Source organism: Sphaerodactylus townsendi, linkage group LG14 (assembly GCF_021028975.2).
Source record: "Sphaerodactylus townsendi isolate TG3544 linkage group LG14, MPM_Stown_v2.3, whole genome shotgun sequence".
Classification (NCBI taxonomy): Eukaryota; Metazoa; Chordata; class Lepidosauria; order Squamata; family Sphaerodactylidae; genus Sphaerodactylus; species Sphaerodactylus townsendi.
The window spans coordinates 8,281,599-8,304,342 of NC_059438.1; the positions used below are offsets into that span (position 1 = coordinate 8,281,599).

Below are 22,744 nucleotides of genomic sequence, written 5' to 3' on the forward strand. Positions count from 1 at the left end.
GAGCCACTGGGCGTGAAAAATATGGGTAGAGGTACTCATGCATATATGGTCACAGTTATACACACTATGCATCCCTTATCATTTCCCCTCAACAACGGTATCATTTTCTCCAAGCTCTTATAGATCAATATCCAAGGCCTATCAAAGGGCAACCTTCTAATAGCCATTAGACCTCCAGAAGAAGAAGAGAAGAAGAGTTTGGATTTATATCCCACCTTTCTCTCTTGTGAGGAGACTTTAGGTGGCTTACAAGCTCCTTTCCAGAGGTGGGATTCAGCCGGTTCGGACCGGTAGCTAAATATCAGCTAGTTCGCCGAACCGGTAATCCCACCACTGCCTCCCTTCCCCCCCTCATGTAAGCCACCTGGCTCTCTGGGGGCTGAAGCAAAGACTCCTGTGCAGCACAGGAGTCCTCGCCTCATCCGCCAGCCAGCCGGGCAGCCTTTGTGCGGGGAGGAAGCTCAGCAGCCCCTAGACAAGGGCTGCTGGCTTGGGCTCCCCTCATTTCCACGGAGGCTGCCCAGATCTTCCCCAGCCAGCTGCGTGACCTCCCCACGGGAGAGGAGCTCCAGCCACCCTTGCATGTTCGTTTCCCTGTGCGATGGTCCTAGTAAAGGATTCCTGCATTGAAGATTCTGTGTCTATCATCATTTTTCATTGAGAATATCCTGCCTTCTGGCTGGGCCGGGCTTGCTTGAGGAAGAAGCACTGAGACGGTTTGATCAAAATTTCAGGCGCGCCTTCAGAATGGGACAAGCGTGTGACCAGAGAAACTTGCCAGCATGCAGCCCAAATACGTGGCAGATTAATTGAAAGTTACCAGCCGAATGATGACGAATGATGACAATTTATCAGGTAGGACAGGTGAGCCGTCAGAAATGAAGAAACCACTCTATGAGGAGCGAGGCCTGTGGTGGTTACCACTGTGAATCCTGCATGGACTGAGAAGCACCTGGGGAGGGATTCAAATTCCCCTGACCTTCAGGAGCAGCTTGAAGACAATCCGTATATGGAAGGACATCTGTTTTTTACTCCACACCTTCTCTCTTGTTGGCATCATTGGTAAGACAGACAAGAGGATTAAGTAGATACCAGGTAGTTCTTCTTGAGGTTTCAAGGCTTACCCTTGCGGCCAACTTACAGCCATCCCGTAAGGCTTTAAAAACAAAAGACAAACCAATGTGGTTTCACGTTGCTTGCTTCTGTGTCACAACCTTGGACTACCTTGTGTCTCCCATCCAACCAGGGCCAACCCTGCTTCTGTCACAATGCACTACCATCACAATCAGCAAAATGTCACAGCCGGCTTATAAAAGGGGGATCTGCCCCAGCTAGTCTCATTAGCACCATGAATCCTCCCGCGAGAGGGAGGGAGGGGGGCGCAGTGCAAAGAAGAGGCTGCGGACGCCAGCAACCACCACCACCCTTTATGCGACCGAGCAACGGGGCATTCCCTCCAGCAGCTGCAGCGCCGGCTGATCAGCCAAGTGGAAGCCGCAGCACTAGTGTTACCAGCAGGAAAATAGGAAAAATATTTTCCTGAGCCTGCCACCGAACTACACTGGCTAAGGATCAGAGCAAAGAGACCAGTGTTGTCCAAAAGCCTCCACAAGTCCTGGAAAGAACATGTATATACAAATGTGCTGATATTTCACATGGTTTCCTTCTTGCCTTTTTCCCTTTTAAGGTTTAATGTAAGCCCCTCAGTGTTGGATTTATTATTTGCCAAATGTTTAGGATTATACTTTAGCTAGGTTCTCCAGTTGCTTTAAGGTTTTGTTACTGTTAATTTAGGATTCTCTTGCTTATATGTTTATATGGGCTTGTACTGTATTGGAGGTTCTTTGTTATAAGGTTAAGGGATTCTATAGAGTTACTTTAAGTGATAGACAAGAAGAGAAATGGATTAGAAATATTCTTCTTACTTTATTGTATTAATAGAAGAAGCCTCTTAGGATTTTAGTAGTTTTATTTTAGCTAGGTAACAAGGAAGTAGGTCAGAAAATGCAAAGTAAGGACAACTCCTTCTTACAATCTGATAAGTTTGTCAACCTCAACAAAATACCTTTTTGGACTTACAAGGAGTGCCTTGGCTGTTTGAAGGACATCACCCTACTTCCCATTGGACTATTTGAATTTTCACTTCTAGGATCTCAAGACCCATTGGACTATTGAAGTATCCACTTCTAGGATCTCAAGACCCATTGGACTATTGAAGTTTCCACTTCTAGGATCTCAAGATTCATTGGCAGCCTTTTCTTCTGGGACTTAATCCCATCAGCAAAAACAAAAGACTGTCTTCCTCCTCTTTGTTTTAAATTGTCTGTATTATGTGGCAGGGGACTGCCCCCCTTCCTCCTCTGATTGGGTGAAAAACTGTATAAAAAGGGCTGTGTTTCATTCTGTACTGGGCAGTCTGGCCTGGAAAGAGCTTGAAATCACAATAAAGAACCTCTGCTCTGAAGGCAGCCTGTTTCTGCATCCACTCATTGCTGCCAAAGCTGAAATCACTCTGAAATCACTATCGGTCATTGCTGACAAAGCTGAAATCACTCTGAAATCACTTTCTAGTTACCCCTGGCTGTGGGTAACACTAGGGCATGCCGACGAGGCAAAGGAAGAACAAACAGATTCAAAGTAGAGCAAAATCAAGAGGAGGAAGCACTGAGACGGTTTGATCAAAATTTCAGGCACGCCTTCAGACTGGGACAACCGTGTGACCAGAGAAACTCGCCAGCATTCAGCCCAAATACATGGCAGATTAATTGAAAGTTACCAGCCGAATGATGACGGAGGAGTAGACCATCAGGACGGGCCGCCTACGACGGACGCAAACAATTTCTGTCCTTTGGAGGACCCATAAACATCTCAATTGTAATACCCCAAACGTTTTCATATGCTTTCCTCGAGGATCAATAAAATAGTTACGAAATGGGGCAGCCAGGCCACAGTTTATCAGGTAGGACAGGTGAGCCGTCAGAAATGAAGAAACCACTCTATGAGGAACCACTCTTTGAGCAACCACCACACCCTTTACGCAACCGAGCAGCGGGGCATTCCGACCAGTAGGTGAAGCGCCTAGGACATTTCGAGAGGCATAAGAATAAACTAATTGCAGAGCGCTGTCCTCCCTGATCATAACCATTATTGTACATTGAAAAACCTTAACCTGCCTTTAACAGCCGTGAAGTTTAACGAGGTCAGTTAATTATCTAGAATCTGACTAGCTGTTATATTTGTATTTAGATTATATTGCCGTGCCATTCTAACTTGTATATATATATTTTAAAAAGTTATTTTCATTACTCCAGTGGGAGAATGTAAACTATTTTTCCAAAACATTTTGTTACTGTTTGTAAAATTATAAAATTATTTTGGTTACTTATAAGTAAATTGCTACTCCAGTGGGAGAACTAATTTTTGAAGTCATTATTGTAGCCTGGTTGGTACAAGTTTTCCTCATTCTTACTTTGTGACTACAGCAAAGAGCAGAAGGTAAACCTTCTTAGGCAAGTTACACATGTTTAGGATCACTAAACACGGATAACAGGAGCTTTATTTTCCAAGATATCCTGAATACTCACACTTGCTTTGTAAATGTAAAAGCCCTTGGCAACCCCCAAAACGGCATATTATGAACCAGTGTGGTGTAGTGCATCGGGCAAGAATCTAGAAGCCCTGGGTTCGAAATGCCACCCTGACGTGAAGTTCAACAGGGGATCTTGGGGTAGTCACACCTTCTCAGCCAAGCCTATCTCACATGACTGTCACAAAGATAAAATCAGAACATCCTCCTTGGAGGAAGAGAGTGGATAAATAATCCAGTAGTAAGATATTAGTAGTCCATGCAAGATACAAGTCAACCCAGCTTTATAGTGCTGGAGTCTGTATTTTCATCTCTGCAGCCATCCCACAACTTTGCAGGAGGGAGTAGATGCCAAAATATCCCTTTCACCCAGAAGCCCAGAGCTGACCTTCCTCCCAGCCTTGCCTTCGGGCAGTTAGTGGCCTTGCACTTCTGTTTGCATCTGATCTACGCATAAGGTGCTAGGAAGACAGCAAAGAAGGCCTTTACCAACGGGTGAGCCACCCATGGCTGATCAATCACAGCAGCAGCCAGAGCACCACAAAGTTCTTGGCGTGGCACAAACTGTGCAGAGGTGAAGGATGGATTGGAACTTTAAAACAACTTGCAAGCAGGCTGAGCAAACTGGTCACTGTGGTCCTGACAGCACTGTGGAGTCCACTGGGTCGTGGCAGTGAAGATAAAAGGTGTAGGCTCCTGGCTGCCAGTGCCCCTGGGTTGGTGTTGCCAACCTCCAGGTGGTGACTGGAGATCTCCTGGGATTACAACATCTCCAGACAATAGAGGTCGGTTCACCTGGAGAAAATGGCTACTTTGGAGGGTGAACTCTATGGTGTTACACCACATTGAAGTCCTTCCCTTCCCAAAATCCTGCTTTCCTCAGCTTCTACCCCTAAAACATCCAGGAATCACCAACCTGGGGCTGGCAACCTTACCCTGGAAAGGCCCATCATTTATTTATTTATTTCAAATGTATATCCCCGCCCTGTCGTGAACTTTCCACAATGTTAGAAGGCCCGTCTCCCCTTGGACACAGTGGCGAAAGAGAGAAAGTGAAACAAACCTCCACCCACTTTTTCTAGATGCAGAAGGGGAACTTCCTTAGCGGATGTCCTGTCTTCGCTTTCCTCTTGCTTCTTCATCTGGTGCATGGCTGAGAATCATTGCTGACGAATCCTCCCTTCTAGACTCAATATTAAAGGGAAATGAGGCTCTCCCCTCTCCCTGCGTACAAATAGGGTGTTTCCCCAGTAGTATTTTTCTCAGCATGGGTGTCAGAAAAATCTGGTTCTTCCACCTCTTGACTCATAATAGCTGCTGCCTCTGCAAAGGCCACATGATAACAACACAGCCCGATCCTATGTTTACTCAGAGGTAATTACCAGACAAATGTGCAAATAGTTCATGGCCTTCTATCTTATCAGTCTATCTATCCTGAATGCCAAATGCCCATGTCATGACCTGGTCTATCCTGAATGCCAAATGACCATGTTGTGACCCTCTCTGGGGCACAGACTACTCAAATGATGAACTGAAGGAAGAGCAGGGCATCCAGGAGATGACCAGCAGTGTCAGGCTGGACACTAAAGGTTACTAAATGCAAGTTGTGAAAGTCCTGTAGATGTCGGGGGGGGGGGGAAGGGGAGGGTTTGGGGGCGGGGTTGACAATTACCAGGTAGATGCTGGAATTACAATCGGTCTCCAGGTTATGAAGACCAGTTCCTCTGTAGAAAATAGCTGCTTTAGAAGTATTATATCTCAGTAACGCGCCTCCCCATGCTCCCTAGGCTCCATTCACCAAATATTGGTATTTCCCAACCCAAAGCTGGCAATCACTTTGGGGAGGGGAGGAAATTGCCAGGTCCTCCCCGGTCACTGTTGAGGATGGACAGATAGAATTGCCAGTTCCAGGTTGAGAAACTCCAAAAGATCGGGGGTGGGGGGAGCCTGGGCAGGTCAGGGACCTCAGTGGCATACAACGCCAGGAAGTCCACTAAGTTCATTTTCTCCAGGAGACCTGATCTCTGTAGTCTGGAAATGAGCTGTGATTCCAGGGGTTTCCAGATCCCTCCTAGAGGTTGGTGTTCCTAAGCAAGGGTTGTCCGTGTGGTATAATACCATAGAGACCACTTTCCAAAGCAGCCATTTTCTCCAGGGGGAAACTGATATTGGGAGTCTGAACATCAGCTGTAATCCCAGGACAGTCTCCAGGCCCCTCCAGCAAAAAGACGATCCGCTTGACCCCAAACATCAGCCAAAAGACCACCACTTGCCAGCAGCCACCTTCTTTCACCCAGACCAGACTCTGCAGCAGCCATTTAGTCCCAGGTAGGGGAAAGCCCTGAGCTTCTGTCAACATGGTGGCAATGCCTCTGAACACCATGGATAAGGAGATAAGATCTTTAGAGGTCTTCTAGAGCACGAATAGCACAGCTTTATTGTGCAGGCTTTAAGAAGGTATGTTGCTTCATAGGTTGAAAGATGGATTTTCCAAGCCAGTGTGCAGAAGAAGAAGTAGCTGGGTGAGGCAACTACATCAGCAGACAATATTCCCATCACCTAGGCGGCTTTCAGTTCCTACAGAATGTCTTGAGTAACATAAGACGTATTTTGCTGATAACGTTAGACAGACTGCCTTTCCCTTCAACTGGGAATATGGTCACCACTTTCTGATTTTATGATGAGGAAGCTGCTCGGGGGTTCTGAGCTGGGAAGGATTTAGAAAGATGCGTGGAAAGAGCAAGACAGCCACATTTTTGCTCCCTGGACCTCCAGATGCTTGTACTGTAGCTGGAAGAGTCCTAATTTAGCTGGAGCCTTCAGCTGCCTAGCATTTAGTCCAGTGGTTCTCACTCTGCAGCTTGTGGAAAGCCAAATTCGCAGTGTCCATCCACCAAAACAGCAACTCTCATGTCCATTCCTGGCACGACGGCAGCAACCTAAGCTGCGGCTGTTTTAAGGTGGGACCAACCTATCACACAGGTCTTGCCCACTCTCCCCAAACACGGGGTTGGGCCACATTGGGGAACTGGGCTCAGAAGAGCCACAGGGGGTTCTGAGCCACTGAGCATCATTATTTAGCATAATGGGGAAACCAGCCCTGGGTGCCCTCTGGTACAATTTACCAGAATGATTTGAATGGAACTTTGGTGATGCATTAACTATCTCCTAGAAATGCCCAGTGCTTTGCATGAAACCCTGCTGAATTTCTCAGACCCATCCCTGACATTTGTCAAAGACATCCACAGGAAACAGACATGCACCGCTGGCTTCTCTGTCTCTGTTTCTCTCTGTCTCTCTGTCTCTCTCTCTCTCTCTCTCACACACACACACACACACACACACACACACACACACACACACACACACATGCACACACGCTGCATGCCAGGTTGAACTGGATTTTGTTGTTTTGTTGCTCAGGCATGATTTTGGTTTTTGGTGCCATCTCGTGGTTACTGTTTGTATATTTTCCCCCTCTCCTGTACTTGATACTTGGTTGCCTGCTCCGGCTTGAGAAATACCAGGAGATTTTGGGAGTGGAGCTTTTAGATAATTTTTGAAAATGTGATTGATCAATCAGCAGCTATTGGTAGATAATTAAACAGATCCACCATGTTTAGAGGCCATGTGTGTACCAGATGGTACAGACAGCCAACAGAGGAGAGCTATGACATGTCCTTCTCATAAGAATCTGGCTGAGCACTATTGGAAATGGAATCCTGGACTAGATGGACTTTGGGCTGACCCAATAAGAACTCTCATGATCTCATCATGTGATGAATGATTTCATAGGCACTATCCAATAGGTACTTAGAACGCTTACATGATCATATTCCATGCACTACTGAGAAGGTAAAGGACATGCTAGCTGAGGTTATCCTGTATTTTCCCAGGATCAACACATTGTTGTTTTAGTGATGGGGAAAATAAGGTAACTTTGCCTCAGAAAAGCTGCCTTGAATGAAGTCTGCTGTATTCTGCACAATGCATATCAAAGACAAGTACTTCATTTCATTATAAACTGATAATACCTGAAAGGGTTCTTGTTGACCCAGTGTCCTGTGCTCAAAAAACAACAGGAAACTATGTCAGTGGAAAGGAGTACATTTTCACTCCACCACCAACCATGCAGAGCAGAAGTCAGTCTTTCCTGACAGTAGGTGCCAGAGTACCTAGAAACTACCATGCAATCCTCAGGCCCTGTGGAATTTCCCATTCTTATTACTACAATACAAGATTTGCACACTAAGGAAGCCCTGTTCTATCATTCTGCCTGAAGGAAGCAAAAATATGCTTTGAATTAGTCTGTCTCTCGTCTGATGAATCCCGGATGCATAGGAAAGAGCACTTGTCGAACACAGAACAGCTACTGCCCAGCCATAATAGAGATCAGCTGATAAACACCCCCTGTCCTGCAAGTGCTCAAGATTCAACAGAGGCTGGATGAACTTATGCTGGGAGTGCTTTGATTGTGTGTCCTTCATAGCAGGGGGTTGGACTTGATGGCCCTTGTGGTCTCTTCCAACTCTATGATTCTATGAAGGATCAGGAGTCACATCAGCTGTCTTCTTTGACCTACTGCAAGAGTTCCTCTTTGAATAGCAAAACTGTCACACTCCAGAGTAAATCAGGATGTACCAGTATACCCTCTGGGCCCTGACATTTGTGGATGGCTTGGAGTCGAGACAGTGGGCCGGTTTCTTTGAACAGGCATCTGATCTCAAAAGCTCCTTTCATCCTCGGCATGCTTGGCCCAGGGTCATCCCATCTCCCATGATGCTGCAGTTACTGAGATGGACGCGAGGTCCCTCCTGAGCCGCTTTCCTGTGAGCGGCATCTCAAGGCGCAGCACCAGAGGCAGATGAAGAGTCCTGCGAGCAAAGACAACCTCAAATGAATCAAGACTTTCACAAATGGAAATCAGCTGAGAGGCGATTTGGCGCTCAATGGCACACACGGTTGACAAACCTTGAAGTGCGTTGAGGATAGTGAACAGGAAGAGCTGTGGGATGGAGAAGACCCCAAACGAGACGAATGCCAGTGCCCAGGTTGTGCCCAGGAGGCATGTCAATCCAAGAACTGTCACCAGATCCCTGCAGGAATGCTCTTTCTGCTGACAAGACTTGGCTCCAAGCTGCCTCAGCTGCCAAACCACAAGCATCAAGACGATCATATTGAAAAGCACGGCGCCACTGACGTAAATCAAGTTGAAGTAATGTGCTTTGATGGATGTGATCCAACACCTGGGAAAGGAAACGCAGAAGATTTGAGGCACTTGAGAAGTATTTTTTTTTCATTTTCTTCCCCACAGAAAGAGGCAATAAAATGATGATTGTGGGTACTATCACTTTCTGTAGTATGAATGCATTTTGTCTGACTGCAGCCAAGCAAGCGAATTAAGAACATAAGAACAAGCCAGCTGGATCAGACCAGAGTCCATCTAGTCCAGCTCTCTGCTACTCGCAGTGGCCCACCAGGTGCCTTTGGGAGCTCACATGCAGGAGGTGAAAGCAAGGGCCTTCTGCAGCTGTTGCTCCCGAGCACCTGGTCTGTTAAGGCATTTGCAATCTCAGAATTCTAGTTTTCTACAGGATTAAGTCAGCAGGCTCTGGGAGGGCTTGAAGCATATAATGGTGGTGGAGAATGTTGTCATGTCCCAACTAATTCTTGGTGGCTTTGTAGAGTTTCCAAGATCAGAGATGAACAGAGGTGGTTTGCTAATGCCACCCTAGTGGTCTCCTGTCAAAGTAATAACTAAGGCTTCCTAGGTCTGATGAGATCCAGGTCAGGGCGCAAACTTTTGCAACATGCACAGCATTCAGAAATTTAGATGGTTGGGTACTGCCACAGTCAAAACGAGGAAAGTTTTACAGTTAATTTTTCTAACCCTTCTGCATAAGAACATAAGAACATAAGAGCAAGCCAGCTGGATCAGACCAGAGTCCATCTAGTCCAGCTCTCTGCTACTCGCAGTGGCCCACCAGGTGCCTTTGGGAGCTCACATGCAGGATGTGAAAGCAATGGCCTTCTGCAGCTGTTGCTCCCGAGCACCTGGACTGTTAAGGCATTTGCAATCTGAGATCAAGGAGGGTCAAGATTGGTAGCCATAGATTGACTTCTCCTCCATAAATCTGTCCAAGCCCCTTTTAAAGCTATCCAGGTTAGTGGCCATCACCACCTCCTGTGGCAGCATATTCCAAACACCAATCACACGTGTTTCCTTTTATTAGTCCTAATTCTTCCCCCCAGCATTTTCAATGAATGCCCCCTGGTTCTAGTATTGTGAGAAAGAGAGAAAAATTTCTCTCTGTCAACATTTTCTACCCCATGCATAATTTTATAGACTTCAATCATATCCCCCCTCAGCCGTCTCCTCTCCAAACTAAAGAGTCCCAAATGCTGCAGCCTCTCCTCATAGGGAAGGTGCAGTTACCAACTGCCCCAAATGTCCATGAAGCATCCTCATTCTCCTTAAAGGGAAGGGCATGTATTTCCTTCTATATGAGCCACAAATATATATTCCAGTGTATATTCTAGTAATACATCCCAGTACTTCCTAAACCAAAAAATGCCGCTGAAAGTTTGAAATCTTTTCCTAACTCACATAGTTCTGTTGCTGTATGAATGGCTGGTTTGGACCTGGTGGATTCCGTAAACCTCTTTATTGATGAGGAAGATGACCATGACCATTAAGCAAGGGAGCCCTGTGGAATCAGAAAATGGGCCATGGTGAAGATTTGCGCAATAAAGACAACAATGTATGTAGGTTTAGGCACACTCACTGTACTAAAGAACACCAAGGTCTCACAGCACCTACCTATTTATATTTATTTATTTGATTTACTATACCGCCCTACCTACAGCACCTACTTGAATTCTCCACCAATTTGCACAGTACAGTTCACACATGGGCCAGCATTTGGCTCTAAAAGGCCCACATGTCTAGCACTGTAGCAATTACTATTCTTCTTTAAAAGCCCATAAAAAGCCCTCCAGTCATGTAGGTAGGAAAATGGCAGCAGTAAAGGGCAGCTGAAAGGAAAATGGTACAGTCTGGGATACTACCTTCAAAAATGTGTAGCTTTCCAGCTAGATAGCATGAGAACCTGTTTGAACTGTGCTCACTCCAAAAGATCATAACAAAGCAGTGTTGGGAAAGAGCACAGTGAAAGGAACACAATTAGAGAACGACATCCCATAATAATACAACACACACCCCCCTCCAGTTTGGACACCAAAAAGGAGAAAGTTTCAGGTGGGTAGCAGGGTTGGTCTGCAGTGGAAGAACAAGATTCCAGTCCAGTAGCACCTTGAAGACCAGCTAGATTTTCAGGATTATAAACTTTCAAGAGACAAATGAAGGCAATGAAGATCTCCGGGCCTTTATATTTGCTCAGAAGGTGGGAAGGGCACTGCAAAGGACTCAGGATGCAAAGGTACAGTGCAAGATGTAATCCGCTTGATTAGAGCCGGGGAGAATACTGAGGGGCAGAAAATTAGCACCTGCAGTGAGATAAGAATCCTATGCCCCTGTTCAGCCCTGGAGTGTCTCACTGGCCGAATACCCACTGCCAGCTGTTACCTACCCTCGCCCCCATCTGGCATGAAAAATTAAGCCAGAAGTGTTCTCGCTTTCCCCATGGAAAGCGAGAAGCATACGTGGGGCAAGAGGAAGTGCATCAGGACAAGAAATCTTGCCTGACATGCCTCATCTTTCCACCGGCGGCAAAGAGGAAGCAAGTCAGGACAAGATTGTTTTACCTGAGGCGCCTCCGGTTCCACCGCGTGGCCCAGCGCCAGTGGATAACCAGCCATTGAAAGTACTGAAGTTCAGCAGCCTTGTTTTATCACCTCTGGTGATGTGGGGAACGTCCAGGATCCCCGCGTCTGATCAAGAGGTGACCCCGCGGCTTATGGTGAGTGGGGAGCGGCCCAATCTCTCCTTCAAGCTTCTCTGTACAAGCAGCCCGAGATTGGCTTTCTCAGCAGACTGTTTACGAGCTCATTTTCCCCCCACAAATTCTGTAGCTTTTCCAAGGGAAGATATTTATCGCTTTCACAAACCCAACATCTGGCCACGTAATGCTGCAGAACAGCTCCCGTCATCAGAGCAAAATTGCCCCGCTAGAAAAGGCCCATTCCTTAGTGGAATTTCTTCAGCAGGAGTCGCCATACCCAATCCTTACCCCAGCCAGCAGCACACAGCTTGAGGAGGTAATGTCTTATGTACACATTGTAGACTCGGATCACAAGCATGTAGAGGTGGAAACCTTCCAGGGCCATCCAGGTCAAGCCGCAAAGCAACGAGTAATGGAGGAAGGCTGCTGCAACCTGGCATGGCTGTGAAGAAGTGACCGATGCCAGCGGCCCGCTGACCAAGAATGACGTTTTAAGGAAAAATAGAGCCACCAGTAGGTTCACGTGTATCTTTGTGGTGGGGTTGTGTTGCTTTTTCCTGTAAAAAAATGAGAAAATGTTCCTGTTCGCTTTGCAGACACAAGAGAATGCGAGAAGAAAAAGACAGCACAAGCTACATCTACCCCACACCGAGATCCTCTGCTGGGTTTGCTCCCACTAGGATTGATTGTGTAGAAAACTGGAAATTCAGTTGCGTCCCAAGCTCATGGCTGTGAATCACAGAGTGGCAAGAAATCCTAGCGTGCTTCAAGATCCTGATGCGCATTTTTTAAACCAAGTGACTAGCATTCTTGCTGCAATTAAAACATTGTAGAATATACAGAGCATATACAGAGCAGGAACTGATTGAGAGCACTGGTTGATTGATAGAGACATCTGGAAAGGACAGTGTTTGTGTGTGGGGGGATGGGAGCCACCACAAATATTTAATAAAATGTCATTGCAACTGAATACTCATGAAGCTGCCTTAAACCGAATCAGATCACTAGTTCACCAAGGTCAGTACTGTCTATTCAGACTGGCAGTAGCATACCAGGGCCTCATCAGGGCAGGAGCAGCAGTGGCGTAGGAGGTTAAGAGCTCGTGTATCTAATCTGGAGGAACCAGGTTTGATTCCCAGCTCTGCCACCTGAGCTGTGGAGGCTTATCTGGGGAATTCAGATTAGCCTGTACACTCCCACACATGCCAGCTGGGTGACCTTGGGCTAATCACAGCTCCTCGGAGCTCTCTCGGCCCCACCCACCTCACAGGGTGTTTGTTGTGAGGGGGGAAGGGCAAGGAGATTGTAAGCCCCTTTGAGTCTCCTGCAGGAGAGAAAGGGGGGGGGGTATAAATCCAAAACTCTTCTTCTTCATAAGGTGATTCCCCTCTGGCGCATGGTGGGACAGGAAGCACGTTGGGAGCAAGAAATGTTGTCCCGAAGTGCTTCCCATTTGTGGTGCACTGAGAGAGGAAGCACGGTGGGGCAAAAAATCTTCAACCCAGAGGCTCCCTGACTTGAATGCTGCCTGAAGCAAAGATGTATTTACCTGGAGCAAAGGTACAGACAGGCAGTGAGCAGACAGGCAGCAGCTGACACACTGCAGCCAATGGAAGTTATGTAAGTTAAAGCATCCAACAGACCTTCATCCAAGGGAGGTGGAGAGATTTGCTACATAAGATGAGAAGGAAGGGTAGGCATAGAAAAACAAAAGATGTAAAACTTGTCACAGCTACATACTTTTTGCATAGCAGATCTCTCAACTCCTGTCGAAAAAGCCCAGAGATTCTTCTCCATGAACCTTTTCTCTCCTTATTTTAAATAGTATGTGCAACCAAACCTAGCCCGGCCATCTTAGCACACATCTACATTACAAATTTAAAGTGGTTCAAGTGTAATTAAGACTTCTCAAAGAATCTTGGGGTTGTATTTCTGGGCTGTTTTGCCTTTGCTTCCAAACTGGAATGCTTTTTTGGGGTGACTTTGCACATTATTATCTTTGAATCATCCCCTTTTCAGACTTTGATCTTTCATGAAAGAATCCAGGCTGAGTGCATTTGGGTGTCAACTGGATGGGAAAGTCCATGTTTTTGAAGGTCTTACCCACAAGCGAACCAATTTCCTTCCACCACCAATTTTCCCCAACTGGATCACCAGTGGGCTTCTTGAGGGCTTTTTGAAGTAATTATAATTTAAATTGTAACCACAGCACAATAATGTTTAATGGTGTATTGGCACAATCTACTAGTTCCCCAAATTCTTAGATTTCATGTATTTTTTTTAAAAAAATTCCCTAACCCTTTCCATTGCTGAGATATAAGGGTAAAGGTGCAGGCAATTTTTGTCCACAATACCTGGAAAGGAATGGGAAGGAGAAGCTGCAGGATGGCTGGAGTGGGGTAGGAATTCACTGTTCAGCCATTAATATGGACTCTCTGTAGCTGTTGCAAATGCTTTTTTCAACAGAAATGAAAGCAAAATGCATTTGCAACAGCAATGAAAGCAACATGAACAATCATCAGGCCTATGTGGATGTAGCCCTATAGGAGGATGTAAAGATTTGCCCCACCCGCTCATTTTCACTCTTAACACAAATTCTGCCACTGATTTTGTGGCTTTATATCAGTTCATACCTCCATACAAAACAAACAACCAAAGCCTGCACATGGAAGAGTGGCATGTCAAGAAATCCTCTTCTTGAATACTGTTCTTCAATGTGCAGGGAATGATTTTTGAACAGAAAAGCATCCCATCACGTGAACTTGTCCACACAATCTGCAGTGGGGCAGTCCAGACAAAGGCCTACCCTCGTCCTGAGAATCAGGCCCAGAAGAGAACCCAGAAGCCAACATCCTTACCAAGAGAACAGCAAAATAGGTAAGATGGTAGCATTGGCATATGACAATGCCTTCTTGGAAGATAGTATTGCAATCAGCGGGGCTCCATGTTCCCAGGGTACCCTCTTCTGCCCAACAGAAGAATCACAATCAGAAAACAGCAAAAGCAAACAAACAAACTGTCTTCTGTAAAACCAAAGCAACACCATGCAAACAAAGGTCAATGCCTACAATCCCTGAAACTACATCCATTCTGGATTTGTACAGACCTAATGGCACTCCCTGTTTCATTTGTTTTTCATTGTGCCTTCAGCAGGAATTTGTCTTTTTGTTGTATGCTTTACAACCTCTTGTATAATGCTTGGGAACTTAGGCCCCTCCCGCACATGCAGAATAATACATTTTCAATCCACTTTCAATGCACTTTGCAACTGGATTTTACTGTGCAGAACAGCAAAATCCACTTGCAAACAATTGTGTAAGTAAATTGAAAGTGTGTTATTCTGCATGTGCCAAAGGGACCTTAGAGCATGCATCCCATGCATACAGTTTTCAAGATTGGAGTAGGGGGATCATCTCAACATTTCTCCACTTGTTTAAAAATTTAAAACTCCCATTTCAATTGTTAGGGGTCACAAAATCCAAAAACTTGAACTCATATCACATACATCTACATTTTACCAAAATTTTTTAAAAAAGATAAAAGGAGTGTCATTGGGAGAGCACATATTACCTCTTCCTTCCATCCAAAAGACACAGGTCATGTTGTAATTACTGACCTACAACAGAACAAAGGAAAACACAGTAGTGCTGTTTTTTCTTCTATGGCCAAATTCCATACAATTCCGTTATATGCCTGCGAGGCAAAAGGTGTGTTGCTATTGGACAATGAATAATGGCATCCCTTCAGTCTTTGGCACACTGAATTCTCTCACATGTTGCAGCTCAAAGACAGGATTGCTCAGTCATGCCTATACTGTGAACGACAATGTTATTTATTTGTGTGTCTTATTGATACCCCATTGTTTTCCCCACTGGGCCCCCAAAGTGATTTACAACATTCTCCCCTTCTCCATTTTATCCTCACAAAACAATAAGAGGTAGGTTGGGCTGGGAGAGAGCGGCTGGCCCAAGTTCACTCGGAGGGATTTTGCATGGCTATAATGCTCCCTGTGGTTCTCATGGTTGTGAACACAGTGGCAATGAAGCAACTTCAGGGTGATTTCCCTCATACTTTCCTTGCCTCAGCCACGTGCAACCGCATTTTCTTCCTCTTCCCACAACTGGAGGACTTCTTTGAGGGGTTTTTGTTGCTGTTGTTGTTTTAAAAAGGCAATTGACATATTGCTACTGCAGATAAAACTATAGCAACATCTCTTGCTTTAAAACAACCCCCTCACCCCCCCCCCCCAGTGGCATTGAGGGGGAGGACTGAAAATTGGAGGGAACCTGAGTAAGAAAAATCTCACTAATGTTGGCATGTGGAAGCAGCCTACATTTTATGGCAAGCCGCATTTGAACTCAGGTCTCCCTGCCTCTTGTTCACCATTACTGTGCCACCCTATGATAAGAACAAGGCTTTTCCCTCGCAGTGTGGCTTTCTCCTCAAGGCAAAACTATTGTTTTCTCTGAATGTATTTTGCAAAGTTTACAAGATTTTTTTAAAAACTCTTCATTCACACCTTCCCCTTCAAAATAACTTATGGATTGAGGTACTGAGCAATATATTGCCAATGAAATCTGACTAAGGCATGCATTGATCGAGCACACAGACAAAAGGCTGACGGTGAAAGGGCACAAAATTGCTTTGTTACCAGGCGTGCCTTACAAACCTCCTCCTAGACTTTTCATACTCACTGGCCTGAGGTTGTGCCAAAACCGGATCTCCACTGGTTGGCTGAGATTGGTGATTTTGACATCCCCAAGGGTGGCCCCTAAAATGTCGTTGTTTAGAAGGGAGCTGTTCTTTTCATCCTACAGGGCAAAGATCAGAGAAAAAATTGACCACAATTCCCTACAAAACATGTATCTGTGGTTCTGCTGAGACTGAAGGTTTTAGTCCTGTGTTGGCAATGATGCTCATTATAAGGCATTTCTACAGCCTTATAAGGCATTATAAGGCATTTCTACATTTCTCCTGGGTACCTTTTTTAAAAAGGAAGCATAATTGTCCCATCAGTATTTACTAGACAGGGAGCTAAATAACTTTAATGCTCAAAACTGGTTTGATCTGCCAAACTGGTGACAGAAATCCACTCATTAATACATGGGGGAAGTAAAACATGGTTTTAAAGAAGAGTGTCTTTTGTTATTAAGCTGCCTTTATTTCCTTATGTTCCATTTTTACTGAACTATTCATTGTGTGCAACATGCAGGACATGACTGCATTGTTTTGATAACTCTGTGCTTTGCCTTGAATCACAACAAGAAAAGGGGCCAATAAATGGAGCAAGAAAGTAAGCAAATAAATAAATAAATAACAATCTGAATAAAAAAGGTGATAGCCATGAAAATATCAAGAACAAAGAGACTGCATCTAACCCTAGAGGAATAAAATGGCAATTAAACAACTGGTGCTGATTTTCATTTGAGAGCGGATTAGAGCCAAACTAATTTTTTGACTAACGGTAAGAGAGGAGGAAATTCCCTTCTCCTGAAGACCCCCATTCTGCCCCTCACGACATTCCTTAGGGTCCCCTGCCTCTAGTCTTGCCAACTTCCAAGAGACCTGGAGATCTTCCAGAATTTGGACTGATCTCCAAATTGCAGAGATCAGTTCCTGTGGAGAAAATGGCCATTTTGGAGGATTCTGTAGCATTTCACCCCACTAAGATCTCCCATTCGTCAAGCTAACCCCCACCCCTCAGACTCCACCTTTAAATTGTGAGGAATTTCCCAATCTGGGGCAGGCAACTGTCACTATCCCCTAGGAAGGGGGGAATGCTGGGTTCCACTGACAGAACAGCCAGTGGAAAATTTAGCCTGGGTACAACTTGTGGGGCCAGAAGAGAGTCTCTGGTCCAACACAGCTGAGTTAGTTTTTAAGAAAAACCAACAGTTAAAATGAAACGGCAAAAGACATCTGACATTATACACAAACAGATAGTTTTTACTTTGGCAGAATTTAGATAAAGATTACAGTATGTAAACTCTCCCGAGGGAGAGAGCTCTCAATTCAAAGACATGGAATTTAGAACGTTACAGAATACAGATAAGTTACAAAAGGTGACCTTCCCCAACCCCCGAGGGAAAGGCACAAACTTTAGAACCAGGAGGTGACCTTCTCCCGAAGGATAGGCACCGTGGTGCTCTCAAGCGAGAGCCCCGCCCCCTTTCGGGTGGCTCTCAAGTGAGAGTCACGCTCAGTATAGGAAGACCTGAGTTTTTGTAGATGCAAAGACGTCACACAGTCCATCCCTTTACTCTACGTATTATCATCCATACCCCTTAAGAATCTCATTGGTCAGATCTGTCTTCTGGTCACAATAAGACAAACCCCTTACGTATTACATTCCATTCTGTAATTCAAACTGCACGCTGTGAGCTTATGGCCATCCTTGCCCATATGCATATACAAAGGACTACCATAAAAGCTAGCTCACTGTCTTCAAGAAAAACCTGTTATTCTTGGTTGGCTCTCAGAGAAAGCCAATGTCCTCAGGCCATGCAGCTAGGCTATGCCTTGGCTATGCAAGCTTGACATTCTTCTGGATCATAAAACGTCTCCCAACAGTTTGAAATGTTAAAACACAATTCTAATACAATGATTCTAACAACAATAGAATTATAGTGAAATACAAATACATGTGGATATGAATCACTCTCATTATTTCTATGTTCATTTAACTATATAGAATACTTTTCCCTTATTTAATTAATCACAATGATTTAGCTAGTTGTAACACAATGTCATAAAATGCACCTTTCTACTGTCACGTAGACAAGATCCCAAAGATGTTATCTTTAGCCTGCTTGCATAGGTAACATGGCTTTTGACCTTTGCAAACATGCAGGCTTCAGCTGGTCACTATACAGAGACACTCCATTTTGATTCTTAAATCCTTGTTTCATTTGAATTAATCCTCCTTGATTAAATACACAAATTTATACACATTCTGATCCATCTCCACAAACTCATATAATGGAGAGCGGGCCGTCGTGCCAGCATAACACTCTCCTCCATACACTCAGCTTCTGCAGCCAGGGTCCCATCAACCAGCCCAAGGCATGCCTCACCTGAAAGAGGCAGGAAGCTTTCAGGTAAACGCAGGTCAATCTCATCTCATTTGCAGGCAAGGCCCGGGCCCTCTCTGTCAGCGCAGTCGGGAAGCTCATGGAGTGCCGCGTTTGGTTCTTTATTGACGTGGTGACCTGTTGGTGTTCTGTTCTTATCAACCAGTGGCAATGATTTTGTGTTAACATATAACAAATGTTAATAAAACATGGAGGTAAATAAAACAGGCCCACCTTTGTTTGGGGTCCCCACCCTACATAATAGTCAGGTCTGAGTTGCAGGACCTCCTCAATTCCCAAATGTGGTGTGCCCCATTTCGATCAGGACCATAATGTCATGCAGAAGGAACTGGAGCCTTCCCTCTTGTGCCAATTTTCCAACTTGAGAACCAGTGGAAATGTGGGTTTTCCCCAACAGGATAAATAACCCCCATCCTGGTTAGAATAATGGCACAGGATGGGGTATCCGAAACCCCTTTTTCCTGTGTCCCACAGTCCCAATCTGAATCAGGCATCTGGACACTGTGGAGAACCAACAGTTCATGTCAGGCTGTTATGCAGGGTAAGTTGGCCACCAGGTTCACCATCTTAGGGAGAACCAGCCCATTGGGGAAGCGCCGGAGTCAGCTTGAGACTCCTTAAATTTCCTCCGTTCTCCAGAAGGACAAAAACAGGACATTTATACTCAGTAGCACAGATTACACAGCAAGGCATATAATTAGGAAATACTGACCTTTAACAGGTCACTGCTGATATTCAGCCCCCTGAAATCTTTGGGCTTTATTCTGAATATTAATGTTTGTACATCTTCATGAGCCACAATGAGATTCTCCTGTGACATATTGGCTTCCTGCAACGTCTTCTCCAGATTTTGTTTGGCTCTGTAAAGAAGCACGTGTGACAGAGGACTGAGGCGGAGGCACGCACATACACACGGGTGAACACAGAAGGGAAAGACTCCTTGTTCTTAAGGCAACAATTGGGGTGTTTGAAAATAACGGAGATGGATTGGAGGACTGAGCAGATGCCACACCTACAAATACTCAACAAGTTTTGATGGGAGAGGCAACATCCAATCCTGTGGTCAGCTTTGAAAAATATCTCCTTTAGCCAACTCTATAATGCTTGGAAAGCAACCTTGGCAGCAAGGAAAGAGTAAGTTCAACGTGAGATGGACTGACTGTATAAAGGAAGCCCCGGGCCTCCGTCTGCAAGACTTGAACAAGGCTGTTAACGATAGGATGGTTTCCAAGACATGGATTCATCGGTCACCATAAATCAAGTGATTTGATAGCATTTGACCCACACCCACAAATTCAGCTCTGATATTCCAGCCTTCCCCACATGTGCAAGCCACTTTGGGTCCCCCTGGGTAGAAAAGTGTATCTAAATGAAGTAAAATAAAAATTAATACAAATGCTGCTTTCCAAAATCCTTTTACTCATCTCTACAGCAATAAGGAAGCATATATTGATCTAACATACAACAGTATATTAACATAAGATGGGAGGGGGAAAGTATAGTAACCAGCTCTATGAATTTCGGGGGCCTCCTCTCTTCCCATTTATAACAAGTGCCAGTTCTTTCCAAAAATCCAGGCCCGTTCCGCACACACAAAATAATGCATTTTCAAACCACTTTCACAACTGTTTGCAAGTGGATTTTGCCATTCCGTGCAGCTTCAAAGAGCACTGAAAGCAGTTTGAAAGTGCATTATTCTGCATGTGCGGAATGAGCCCCAGGTAAAAGTACACACTGGGTGTGATGTATTCCAAACTCCCTTAAAGCCACATCACTGTGATTTTCAAAAGAACTTCTTGTAAGTGATTTTTAATTTCATGTGTCAATTATACATGCAGTGATGAAGCACTTCTGTTTGTCATTTCTCAATCGGCTGCAATGTAAAGTCATAATTTATTTAGCAGATGTCTATGCCACCTCTCCAGAGACCTGCTTAAAAGACACTAGTTAACGGATCAAGTGTTTTGAGTAGGAGGAAAGATTCTCTCTCCCAGCTTTTCTATGAGCCATTTCACAAATCTCTCTCATTTCCTTCCTTAACTGGTTTTTCACTTGAACTCCGCAAGGGCTGGATCCAAGCGAAACTGTCAGTTTCCACTGATTCCTCCTCCCTACTGCAGAAATCCTTCCATCATGTCATTCTTACGAGTCTCCTTTGCCCCAGGAGCATCATCTCATGATATCAGTGGACTGAACTGGAAAAGGAGGGGCAGGGAAGTTCCATTCTGCTAATGGAACATTTAATATGGATTTAACCCCAAATGCTTTCACTTTTCCTCATGGGGAAGGACTCGCTCTAATGATTATTTTGAACAGCAATACAATGGCGTGGCACCTTAATGATTAGACAACTTGTTAGAGCATTTGCTTTCATGGGAAAGGTCTCACTTCCTCAGATGTGCAGAGTGTACATCCATATGACGTATATGTTTTGTTTTACTACACAAACTAACACAGCTACCCTTCTAGAATCATTGCTCATTTTGGTTACCCATTCTGGCATATTTTCAGCTCTTTGATGGAGACAATGTGACCAGACTATAGACAATATCCTACATGGGGCTCCATTGTTGATTTATATAAAGCTAGACTTGAAGTATTGATGTACCCTTTGATTTACCAGGTATGCCTGCATTTTGTATTCTGATATTTGCACCCAAGTACAAAATGGTGCAAAATACCCCAAGAGAAGCTCCTGGAGAAAAGAAGGTCCTGCACTTTCTCACACAAATCAGGGGTCTCCAACCTTTTTGAGCTTGGGGGCATCTTTGGAACTGTGACACAAGGTGGTGGGTGGGACCACAAAATGTCTGCTCAAACCAGCAGCTTACCTCACTAGCTCCTTCCCCTTGGAGACACAGCCTCCGGCCAAGTGTCCTTTGAAGGTCTCCATGGCTTCTTCTATTGCATACTTGCCCAAGACTTCACCATCAGAACTTGAATTTTGCACAACTGCTTCTTTGCTGGGTTTTAATCCTTAGCACAGATGTGGGAAAAACAAGGAATCAGAGTGGGGAAAACCCACAGCCTTCAATCTCCATATTCTCCTGCAGCAGCAGGATATAGTGGTTACGGCAGTGGTGGGATCCAAAAATTTTAATAACAGGTTCCGATGGTGGTGGGATTCAAACAGTGGCACTGCCGCACACACGCACCTCCAGTCCCTATTGGGCAGGGAGGTTGCTTTAGTAACCCCTTCTTGGCACTCAGAAAAAATTAGTAACCATTTCTAAAGAAGTGGTGAGAACTGGTTGGATCCCACCTCTGGGTTAGGGTAAAGGAATAAGTTTTGGAGAACTGGGGCCCTTTCCGCACAAGTGTTTAACCTCATATTGAACCTACTAATGGACCTTTTTTCCTGTGGAGTTCCACATTGTTTCCCATCTGTTTGATGCTATAAATGTTTCCAATCACCTTTTACTTTGTAGTTTTAAGAATTTTTTTTTTACTGCGATGTTGGACAGCACAATGCAATCATACTGGTATAATCTTTCGTTCCCACCAGAAAGCCTGCCTGTTATCTATGACCACCAATCTCCCAGCATATCACCTAGTTTGGTCTTTAGGACTGCAAGCCCATTGCCTTGCTGGGAAACCTGTAGCCCGAATGAGACATCGCTACCTGTTAGCTGGGCAGGGAAAGTCGCGCATGCAAAGAGGCAAATCCATAAACCAGGGTCCATCTCTGCATTTCGTGGAACGTAACACCACTCTGCAAAGGCTCACCAGACAGGAATGGCTGGAACAAGAAACAGACTGGAGCTGATGCTTGGAGAACCGCATTTGTATATTGGAAAAGGCTGCAAGGCAGCAGAACGGGAAAATGCTTTTGCAGGGATTTCTTGGCTGAAACGAAAGCATCGGAATAAAACGGCACCGAGTTCATTCTGCAGACGCATCCGTCTCTAGAGGGCACAATCTGATCCAGTTAAGATCACTGATAACCTTCTGACTGTAAGAAGCAAACTACATGTGTGGGGGCAGGAGGGAGGGGCTGCTTTGAATCATGGGCACAGGAGAAGGGATTTAACCCTTCAACCCCCAGCTAGCCAGCTAATCAAAAAGTTGGACTCCTGTGCCGATCTCAGTGTCAAAACCAAAACTGACCAGGATTGAACAGCAGAACCCCTACTCTGTGTGACGCTCAGAGGCATATCTAGGGAAAA

The 22,744-nt window shown here is 45.0% G+C and overlaps 1 protein-coding gene across 2 annotated transcripts in view; it reads right to left on the reverse strand.

The window, feature by feature from the left end:
• Positions 1–5,803: 5,803 nt before the first annotated feature.
• Positions 5,804–22,744, reverse strand: part of ADGRG5 (adhesion G protein-coupled receptor G5) — a 29,046-nt gene continuing 12,105 nt past the window's right edge. The window contains exons 2-13 of one of the 2 annotated variants that reach the window (XM_048515837.1): positions 22,201–22,317; positions 21,410–21,554; positions 19,291–19,438; positions 18,561–18,695; positions 16,182–16,298; positions 15,058–15,103; positions 14,346–14,452; positions 13,037–13,158; positions 11,776–12,044; positions 10,194–10,293; positions 8,558–8,832; positions 5,804–8,460 (exon numbers count right to left, since the gene is read on the reverse strand). In XM_048515837.1, the coding sequence (XP_048371794.1) occupies positions 8,375–8,460; positions 8,558–8,832; positions 10,194–10,293; positions 11,776–12,044; positions 13,037–13,158; positions 14,346–14,452; positions 15,058–15,103; positions 16,182–16,298; positions 18,561–18,695; positions 19,291–19,438; positions 21,410–21,554; positions 22,201–22,261 (1,611 nt within the window). In that variant the 5' untranslated portion in view covers positions 22,262–22,317 and the 3' untranslated portion in view covers positions 5,804–8,374. Of the gene's footprint in view, positions 8,461–8,557; positions 8,833–10,193; positions 10,294–11,775; positions 12,045–13,036; positions 13,159–14,345; positions 14,453–15,057; positions 15,104–16,181; positions 16,299–18,560; positions 18,696–19,290; positions 19,439–21,409; positions 21,555–22,200; positions 22,524–22,744 lie in introns of those variants that run through there. The other variant, XM_048515836.1, reaches the window with a different exon arrangement.